Source organism: Heloderma suspectum, chromosome 3, assembly GCF_057233095.1.
Source record: "Heloderma suspectum isolate Gila_16-S chromosome 3, 16-S_ref, whole genome shotgun sequence".
In the NCBI taxonomy this organism is placed as follows: domain Eukaryota; kingdom Metazoa; phylum Chordata; class Lepidosauria; order Squamata; family Helodermatidae; genus Heloderma; species Heloderma suspectum.
In genome coordinates, this window is record NC_139460.1 from 315,624,088 (window position 1) to 315,635,098 (window position 11,011).

An 11,011-nucleotide genomic window follows, 5' to 3' on the forward strand; every position below is an offset into this window, starting at 1 on the left:
CCAAAAAATGTTTTACCAAGGCACAGTTATCTATTTCTTGATCCCTTTTCTGCATTTGTTCTATGGTGCTTTCCCACTGTCTGATAAGTTCTTGTCTTTCATGATGAACTCTACGGAAATCTTCAGCTGTCTTATCCAACTCTATCTGTAAAGAGAAGTGGAACCAGCTAGCAATGTATTCCAGGTATAAAAAGTAATTGAGGTTTTACTGCAAAATTAATTCTCCAATTGCTCTGTAGACAAACCTGAGCAGCTAAGGTTTCTGTAAGCTCGTTGTCAAGAACTCTGCGTCTGTTATTACATTGTACAGTCAGCATTTCTATCTGTAAAGTCAGTACCTGAAACAAAAGGATAATGGAACTTACTCCAATAATAAAATACGATTAGGAGTTACTAAAATAATAGCATTGCCATGTGTTCAAAAAAGGATGGAAGGTCATAAAATCCTAAGGCTTTGAGAAGAGAATCAAAGATTGTCTAGTCCAACTAGTTAAAACTCCATGTCATGTATTGCTTTAAAGCCTATCGCTTCGTTCAAAAGGTTATTTGAGTAGTGAACAGGTGTGAGGTTGTCTTGCTTTCAATGGGCTGAAATGCAACAATTCATTTAAAAAGATTTCCTCTGTAAATGAATACAAGTAAGGAATCCAAGAATCCCACAAGTAATCCAGTTAGCATCAAAATTCTCCCTTGCACTGAACTATTTTTGCCGTGTACCAAAGCCAAATGCTATCAATTAGTGTCAGGTTTTCAGTAAATTGATGTGGATATTTAGTCTCCCAAATAGCTCTGCCAGTTTAATGCAGCATTTTCTCTTTGGATACCATCCAGGTCATCCTGACAACTGTTTTTGATGCCAGTTACCCAGAATTCATTGTGAATCTGCTTGTGTCTTTGTGTGTCTTCCCTTCAATACAATTATTACATTTTACTTGTTTACATTTTCAAAGTCTTAATTATTTATCATTAAGCATTTTCAATTGTTCATCACTTGGCATTTCAAAATAAGACATCCTATTTTTTTAAAAAGAGAGGTGGGTTAGCAATTTCTCAATACCCTTCCCAGCAATTCCAATAAAGCAAAATCAGCTATTTCCTAAAGATCCAAGACATTCTCCCCTGTGGAGAGGAAAGCAGCTGGGGGTAATCTGGATTGGGAAAATGGCCCATGGGGTTAAGTGCCCCTCCCCATATTGCACTGATCAAATTCAGAGTCCCCTGTGGCTGCATTAAAATAAAAAAGAAAAACCTTTGCAGACATTTATTTTTATTTCTTTAAAATATTCCTTAGCTGCTTTTCAGGGGAGAAGCCTTCCCAAGGCGGCTTGCAGCGAAAAAATACATAATAGCAGTTAAAATATTAAAAACAATAAAAACATAAAGACAGTAAAACATAAATAAAAACAACAATAAAAGCCAACAATAAAACCAGCAACAACAACTACGGCAGTAACAGCAACAGCAGCAGTCATATCAAGAGAAGGCCATGGTAAAATAATATGTTTCCAAGGCCTTCTTAAAAGCTTGCAATGACAGAGCATGGCAGACCTCCGATGGCAACTTGTTCCAAAGGTGTGGGACCACTGCAGAGAAAGCCCTCTCACATGTGGTCACCCACCTAACTACTCTCACAGGTGAGCAAATGAGAAGGACCTCTCTTTCTGATCTTAAAGTGCAGGCATTCACTTGACTTCCATGTCATATCTAGTCTGGTGCTACATCACTTTCCCACCCAACCTGAAGTTACAAGTATTGTGAATTTTTTTACACCCACCCCCACCAAAATCATACACAAACTTTTACAAAACGATATACATACTCGTAATTTGTTATCATCTTGCTGTGCGTATTTCTGGATCGTAACTGCATCATTGTCTTTACGTGCAGATTCTTCCAACCAAGCCTCCAAAGCTTGTTGGTCCCAGTTCATTTGGCATCTTAAAGCTTCCAGCTTCTGAGTCACTTTGAAAACATTATTCTAATGAAGTTGGAGAAAAAAGATAAATTCACAGAACACAGTAAGAATTCGCACAAGATCATATTCTTATGTGACCAACAAATCCCTTATTCTTAAAAACAACACTATTACTCACCCTGGCAAACATCTACAGCTCAGGCAACACCACAGTTTTGTGTATCTTGCAGTCCTCCGGGTTTTTAATTCCAGCAATCGTGAATCCTACTCAGTTAACCTAGCCTGAACACAGGTTGTGCTGGTATGTCATTTTAAGCTTACGGCCTAAGAAACCAGAACGTGAACGAGCAGCATGCTTGTGCATGCAGCCAGCTTGCCCCTGCGTCACGCAAGCAACTAAATAAATAAGGGAGAGTTTTGCATGATGTCCGAAGCCAGGATTATGGTTTATTGCACCCAAACAAGCCAGGATTTATAAGCCAAGAAGAAACCCTGGTTAAAGTGGGTTTATGAGCCTGGCTTGTGTGGGCATAAAACCCTGTAATCTTGTGTTTGGGTGTCACACCAAGTTCTCCCTTTCTGGTTTGTTTAACCACCGTGCAATGTGAGGGGAAAAGCAAAGTGGGAGTGAACAGGCTGCATGCACTAGCATGCTGCTTGTTCACATTCCGGTTTATTAAACCATAATTCATGGCATAAAATGACATGCAAACATGCCCAGTGAGTTATAACCTAGAGAGTGATGGGCCCCGGTATATAAAGGCAGCGTAAATTTATGACAGTGGGCTGTCATCAAGCTGTTATATTGGAAGGATTTTAATACAAATAAATGCTTCCAAGAATGGTACGAGGACCAGCAAGCTGCTCATAAATCCTTGCCATGAGCAGAAGCCAACAGTGTGCTTATACCTCACCAATTCTCCTGCGCCTGCCAATTCCCGTCCACAAGCGGTGCCTACCACCTGCAGAACGGAGAACTGGTGCTTCCGGGGGCAAATGGAAACAAGCAAAAATGCTTGTTCTGGAATGGGAAGGTCACATAAGGGAGCTCCACCGATGTCTGCCAATCCAGAAATGAGCATTTCTGCTCTTTTCAGGGCTTCTTCTGGGATGCATTAAATCTCTGTTGCACAAGCGGTAGCTCCCACTCGCGCAATGGAATCAGTGGGACCCACTGCTTATGCAACAGAATCTGTGGGGCACGAGAGGATCGGTAGGGTCGTAAACACCCCATTGGATTCTGCCCATTAGCTGTGTCTTTGAGCCACACTAAATGTGACAAGGTACCCATGTATATTTATGCATGTATCTGCCCTGTTCACATATAAACCAGGAGTGGGGACATACTATTTACAGGAAATTGAGTGTGTGGAAAAGGGGAGCGGAACAAAACCCTCCCTCTTCCCCAGCGTTACTTCACTCTGCTCTATTGCTTCAAGCAATTTTCTTGCTACCCAGGAAGAGGTATTGGAGTGGGAAAAATGCTTTAGAGCAGAGAAGCACCTTGAATAACTGTTCTCTCAAACATCTAGTTTGACACCTTTTTTAATATAATAATGGGTATTTGTATTATGGTTGGGATCCAAAGACCTATTTAGGCACATGCATGGGGCTGGTGCTAATGCAGTAGAATTGTTGACTTCTCTGCTTGGTACAGCTGACCCCCATGCCATATCACAACGTGTCCAGCATGGGGGATTGTTGTTTAAGAAAAACAAGTCCGAGGTCTCTTGTGGTTCATAGAATCATAGAATAGTAGGGTTGGAAGGGGCCTACAAGGCCATCGAGTCCAACCCCCTGCTAAGTGCAGGAATCCAAGTCAGAGCATCCCTGACAAATGGCTGTCCAGCCTCGTCTTTAGAACCTAGCCTATATATAGGTTCTTTAGAACCTAGCCTATATTTTTATCAAGCTTTACAAAAAAGGGGGTGTGGGGAGCCAGGACAGCTTACAACAAAAATCTTATTATTAAAAAGAACCTTTACAGACAACATATGACATCAACACAGCATACTTATTATAAGCATAAAATCACCTGCTGCTACAAATGCCACTGCAGATTCAGCATTAAGCATAGTTTGCACCAAACCTAAAAAAGATGCGTCAGGGAAGTGGAATTTATGCCTGAGAGGGGAAGTGGGAGGGAGGAGAGCACGAACGCGCATAGCACTCCCAACCTCCTAACTGTGATAAGGTTGGGTAGCGTTACGTCTGGACTGACCCAATGTAGAAACAACCTAAGTACCAAGTACAGAAATATCCTTTAATTGGATTCGTAGATAACCTTCAAAAGTTTGTCAAAAAGAAAAATAATTGCTTTACTCACTTTCAGTATTCGCTTCTTACTTTAAACAAATGGAAGGCATAAAGAAACACTTATCCCAAAGTTAAACATTTGTAATCAAATGACACCCTTCCCACCCAGCCCCCAAACACCTTTTTAAATGAAGTGGTAAAACTTTGGTAAGTTCAGGGACTTCTACTGGCACTAAAAACCAAACTATACATTATATACAAATGGATGTGACTGAAACCCCACAGCCCTTTTTAAGTCATTTTGGGAGAGGGAGCTTGGAAATGGAGAAGCAGCAGGGAGAGGGAAATACTTAACCCCTTCTCTGCCTGCAGTTTCTTTGATCCAGTGATTTTTTTTTCTCCTCTCCATGGGGTTTCAAATATGTGTTTTCATGAGCCATAGCTTAGTGCTAGAACGCATACACAAGATCACAGGTTAAATCCTTGGAATCTCCATTTATAAAGATAAGGTAGCAGACGATGATAAAGACCCGAGAGAGCCACTCCCAGGCCGAGATGGACTAATGATCTGATTCAGCATAAGGCAGCTTCTTATGTTCAAGCAATCTGGACCTATAGTTTGGCCCTATGTAAACAATTACTTGGAAACAAGCTGATAAAATCAGTCATGCAATACAGAACTGTTAGACGAACAGAAGAGTTCAGATAACCATTTCCACATTATATTGCCTTAGGGTACAAATATCTTAAATACATATGTCATTAAAATAGTGTAGAAAGGAGAGTGCCAATATTGGTACTAATATAAAATCTGTTGCGGTGTTATGTCCTTTGCTTAAGTCCATTTTCCAAAGTGCAAATTCTCCAACTCTTACTAGTCTGTGTATATATTCACTTCTTCAGGAGAAAAGCTAAAAAGAAGCTCAGTGCAAGAATAGTGGTGGAGAAAGCTTACATCTTTGGCAAGATATTTTTCAGATACACAATGAAATATTTGAAACATACTTCTTGACTATTTTTCTTCTCTCTTAATGAAACCATATCATTCTCCAGCCTTTGAATCTCACTCTTCAGGCGCCCCACTTCTCTCTCTGCAAGGGCTTTAAAATGCTGCTCGGTTTCAATTTCATTCTGTCTGGCTCTGAAAAGAGACTAGAGAGAAAATAAGTTAATTATTTTGGAATGAGTACTGATGATTCACAAGCTACTTTTAGTGTTTGTTTCATTTTTTAAAGGAATTAAAAGACAAAAACGGATGTAAATGTATACGACACACAACTAAGGAGTTCCACTTGTGTAAATATAGAGAATAACTACATTGATAGGTATCCAGATTGCAAAGGTATGGATTCTGTATAACAAAAGATCAAGCATTCTCTCTCAGATCAGTTTTCTATAGTTAGCTACCATACTTGTACAAAAATTTCAGATGAGAATTTGAATCTATTATTTTTCTTTTCTGTAGCCCAGAGCAGAAAAAGAGTAGTTAATTATATTCACATAGGTCTCACCATCAATTTAGAGCATTTCATCCAGGAAACATGACTGCAGTGAAGATCTTAATATGTTGAGCTAATGTATGGATCAGCTGCTATTTATGTGTTTTTTTCTGTCTGGCTATATACATATAAAATATAAAAAATGTATATAGTCATTTTGCTATATAGTCATATGTGGAATTCCCTGTCTTTAGAGGTCAGACAGGTGCCAATATTGTGTTGTTTTCGGTGCCTCCTGAAGACACTGTTATTTCGAGAGGACTTCCTTGAGTAACCAGCCGCGGTTTATTAAGTTCAGAATCTGTTTCTTTTAAAATGTTTTAATTGTTTTAATATGATGTTTATTCTTTTATCTTGTTGTTCACCACTCTAAAATGTTTGATGTCAAACGGTATATAAATATTGTAACTAAAATAAATAAATAAAATATCCCTTCCCTTACATGGCAGAAGTTCAACAAGGTATTATCTATCTAGGACGATCTTATTAAATTTAACAAGTTACTAAGCTCAGTTTTGGTTTCCAGGAATCCCTTCAGCTTAAAAAAAATCAATTTAATGTTTATGAGCCCAAACAATCAATTGCTTGTTAATTATCCAAAAATGTGCATAACATCTATTTGTAAATATGAACCAGCAATGAATACAGAATTAAGTCCTACTACATCAAATGTGACATATTCTCAAGCAACTGTGCAGTAGATCGCAACTGTGCAGTATAATCTAAAGCATATTTCCTCAGAAATAAATCCCATCGAGTTTAGTGGGATTTACTGCTTAGTAAGTGTGTTTAGGATTGCAGACACAGGTTATGGTCTGTGTCAGTGCCTGGCTGGGAGATCAAAACTGTTTGCTGTCAAGTTCCATGATGGAAGAAAGGTGGAATATAATAAAATAACATAAAATACATTGTTGAGGCAGAAATCCCAGGCATACTTAGATGAGAGAACACCATATTGATTACAGTGGGATTTATTTCAGCATAAACTGAGACCTTCAACGATTGGGAGATATAGAAATAAATAAATAAGCAAACATGCATAGAATTGCACTGCATATTTCACCAAAGAAGAGATCTTAATTTACCTGTGTCAAATTAAACTCCTGCCTGACATTCTTCAAATGCGATGTCATTGCTGCAATACGGTCTTCATAGTCAGTCAACTGATTTTGCAAGTTTGCCTTTTCTTTTTGCATCTTTTGCAGCTGCAAATATATATTTTAATGTTACATAATATTAGAAATAACTAGCATTTGTAAGTCATTTTCCCTATGGTCCAATTTTCAGATACTACTGCATTTAGAGATGGGGTGGAGTAGAAAAAACACAAATCTTTCAAATATAAGCAATCTCAGTTATTTGGGGGGATAAAAATCCTCTGTTTTTTTATCTTATTCCAGCTTGCATGATTTTTTGTTGCATTTTGGTGGTCCTAATAAAGCTTAACTAAGCATATCACCTAGGTCCCCTTAGGACCTAAAGTATACCACCTTTGAAGGTAATTTAACCCCACTCCCTTCATCCTATGTCATCCTTTGCCCTAGTGGATCCATTACATGCAGCTCAATCTTATGTAAAGGCAAGATGGGCTGAAGCTGGATTGGATATTCAATTCTACCTTTAGAAAAAAATATATGGAAATCCATAATGCATATATAATGGTATTTACTGCCACAACATATGGTAATGGCCAATAGTCCAGATCACTTTTTAAAAACAATTAAATAAATTCATGGAGAACAGCCCATCAGCATCTGTTAGCAACGACAGCTAATTTAGACCCTCTGTGTCTCTAAATTGCATATGCTGGGGACAAACAATATGCTACCTTAACGCCAGGTCATGTGCCTCCTGGAGGCATCTAGTTGGCTACTGTTGGAAACAGAGTATTAGACAACCATCTACGGCCCTCCAGATATTGTTGGCCTCCAACCCCCTATCAGCCCTAGCCAACATGACCAATTCAGAGATGATGGGAACTGTAGTCCAGCAACATCTGGAGGGTCACAGGTTCCCCACCCTTCGACTAGATGAACCTCTACTCCAATCCAGCATGGCTCTTCCAAGGCACTTTTCCTATTAATTATGGACAGAGGTCCTGAAACAGGAAGGGTCCCTAAAAATTATGAGCAGCAGTGCATTGGGACAATTGTTTCCCCAAATGATAGCCAGTGAGGGGTAATGAAGTGTTGGACTAGGTCTCAGGAGACCCAGGTTCTAGTCCCCACATAGGCATGAATCTCACCAAGTGACTTTGGGCCAGTCACTGACTCTAAGCCCTAACCTAACTCACAGGGTTGTTGTGAGGATAAAATGGAGAGGAGGAGGAGGATCGTGTATGCCATCTAACTGCTGTCTTTATGGATACTGAATTAGACAGACACTGGCTAGGACCACATAACACAACAAGCCAGAGTACGGCTGAGTGTGGATTGTTGTTGAATTGTGGGTTGCCACTGAATCATGGGTTGTTGTGTTGTGTGAACCCAACCACACCAGCAAACCATGGCTTGTTAACCACAACCTACAAAGAGAACCCAAGGTTTGTTGTCGGGTAGTGAACTGTGGGCCGATTGTGAATAACAAACCATGGTTTGTTAGCGCAGCTGGGTTCACACAGCACGACAACCCACGATCCAACGGCAACCCACGATCCAACGGCAAGCCATACTCAACCCACGCTCTGGCTTGCCGTGCTGTGTGAACCGGGTCGCGGAATTTGATCCTGCTGCATTCTTCTTAAGTTCTCCTTTGGGGAAAGCTCTGCCGCAGCACCTTTACTCTGCGGGGTGATGGTACACCCCAGTCACACCATATATATATATGGGGCAAGATCACACCACCACCCAGCCCTGGAGTTTCCCTGGAGGAAGGCAAGGCCCGGGAGGTTAAAATTAAAAAATAAAAATAAAAATCGGCTCAACGAGCTGCCTTTTCGAGGGAGGGCTTCTTCGGCTTCGAGGATCATCGCGTGAAGAAGCCCTGCAGCGGGGGCCGACACCCCGCTTTGCGGGAGGCGAGAGGCGAGTCCTCCTCGCCGCCCACCCGCCCCTCAGAGGGGCCGAGCGTGCCTCGGGGGGCTCCCGCCGCCGGCCTCCTCCCCCCCGCCCCACAGTGCCGCGGCAAGGACAGAGCGGGCCCTGCCTCCCCCCTCCCTCCCGCCCCCTCCGCCGACCCTTGCCTCGTCCTCCAAAGCCTTGTTTTCCGCGCTGGCCACGGGGATGGCGAACCCATCGTCCCAGTCGAGCTCGGCCAGGACCGACGCGGTGGAGCCGCTGCTGCCGCTGCCCTCGCCGCTCATGCCGCCCCTTCCTCAGCTCGCTCTTCCCGGCGGCCGTGGCAGCCGCAGCGTGAGCCGCGCCGCTGGTTCCCTTGGCAACGGCCTCGCTGAGGCCTTGGCGACCGCCGCGCAGGCCTCCGGGCTCCGCGCCCGCGGCAGACGCGTCGCGTCCTCCGGCCCTCTCTCTCGGGTAAGAAACGCGCGCGCGCTCATGTTCCCGGCCACGCGTGCAGGCCTACGAAACCGGGCGCGCTCGCCTGCGGAGCGGGCGGCTGGAGACAAGAGCCGGACCCGCCCCGGCGCTTCGTATCGCCATCGAAGCGCCCGGATCACCGCCGGGACGCGTGATGCGCGCCCCTTTCTTAGATGGTGGATTCCCTTTTTCGCCCCGATGTATTGTTTCCCTTTTTTGCCTTGATTTATCCGAAATGCCGCAGCCGATGTCGCTGTGTGTGCGACGGGGTATAAATGCGGAAAGAGGGGTCGAGCCGGGCGTCACCGTGGCGGGATCCTGTCGATATGGCTCGAGGTGTAGATCCGGCCAAGGGCATTTCCCCATTTTCTCTCTGCATTGAGTGGGGCGGGGGGGGGGGTAGACTTAGCAACGTGTCCTCACAGGACCAGCCCCAATGGTAAAGCCAGGTAATTTTAGTCCCTGGATTTAATGGTCTTCTGGGGGGCACTGTTTAGGAGGCCATGTGAAATACTTCACCATTCTATGTTCCTGATACATTACAGCAAACTACCCCCCCCCCATTTTTGCCAACCCCTGGTTAAAAAGAAATACTCTGAGCGTCTTCAGTTTCACCTCACAGCACCACCATGACTCCAGGAATAAAATGCTTCAGCTGCCCTAATGCTAAATACGTTTACTTGGGAAGAAACACTATTTTGTTATAGAAAATAATAATATATTTTAAAGTAAAAGTAATACAATTAACATCTGTAACCATGTGTATGTAGAGCTGGCCATCCCTAGCTATACAATATTTTAAAAATAAGCAGGGGAAAGGATGCTGTTGCAAGCTCTGTCAGTCCTGGTGGCCCTGGCATGCCCATGCTGTCCCAGGTGCTGATGCTGGGCATGTTTGCAACTGCCGCATCACTTGCTACTTGCTGAGTGGTCATTTGGGGACCCCTTGGGATGCAGGGCCCTGGCCTTTGGCCCCAAGGTTCAGCCCTGGCTGTACCACTGCTAACCCCTCCACCTTGTTCCCCCCAGGAAGCCCCATCCTCCCCACCACACCACCCAGAGGGAGTGGAGGACGCAATGGGGGCTATTTCTTGCAACCCCCTCTGCTGCTTGCATGAGCGAGCAGACAAATGAGCAGCAGAGGAACTTCGGGAGGGGGTATCAGAATTAGTCTTTTGCAGCAAAATCAACAAAAAGCCTTGTAGTGGTACCATAAAGATTTATTATGGCATCCTCTTTGGATGCTTCCAGATGTTGGACTCCTAGCAGTAGCAGTCAGAAGGCCTTGTGCAGCTGTTCAGTCTTTTTTCTCCTTAATGGGTTTTCTTCATTAAGGAAAAAGGCAGAAGAAGCAGTAAGAAAACATGGAAGTGTCACGAACAGAAAACAATTTTGTCTGGACCACCCCATAAAATGCCATGAATGAGGCAGGCCGATGGCACCATAAAAGCCTTGTCTGGAAGCACCCCAGTGTGGTTCTAGGCGGAGGGCTCCTAGTGCTACTAATGAGAAGGCATTGTGTAGCTATTCTGTCTTTCCTTTAAAATTTAATGAATGAGGAAGAGTGATTGCACAATAAAAGCTCCATCTGGAAGCACCATTAGTGAGTGGAGGAGGTGACTGCACCTTGCCACAGTCGCTTGCTTGCTTGCCAGCCCAGTGACATGAAACCAAAGGCATGAGGAGGGGAGACAAAGAAAACAAATTCAGGCACCAATTCTTATAGGTAAACAATAGTCCTTATAATGACTAGCTGGAATTACTACAGTTCATTAACCGAAAGGCTGCTCCTTGCTACTGCTGCTGCTGTAGGATCTTCACACATGGCAGGCGCTAAACAGGAGTGCTTTCCTACATTTGTGCACATA

At 43.4% G+C, this 11,011-nt stretch overlaps 1 protein-coding gene across 1 annotated transcript in view; it reads right to left on the minus strand.

Annotated features, from left to right (window-relative positions):
- The window catches only part of CCDC39 (coiled-coil domain 39 molecular ruler complex subunit), a 34,444-nt gene extending 25,308 nt beyond the window's left edge, over positions 1–9,136 (minus strand). The window contains exons 1-6 of the mRNA XM_084847562.1: positions 8,852–9,136; positions 6,756–6,875; positions 5,177–5,323; positions 1,820–1,978; positions 246–338; positions 17–145 (exon numbers count right to left, since the gene is read on the minus strand). Of these exons, the coding sequence (XP_084703688.1) occupies positions 17–145; positions 246–338; positions 1,820–1,978; positions 5,177–5,323; positions 6,756–6,875; positions 8,852–8,971 (768 nt within the window). The 5' untranslated portion in view covers positions 8,972–9,136. The remainder of the gene's footprint in view (positions 1–16; positions 146–245; positions 339–1,819; positions 1,979–5,176; positions 5,324–6,755; positions 6,876–8,851) is intronic.
- Between the last annotated feature and the right edge of the window lie 1,875 nt (positions 9,137–11,011).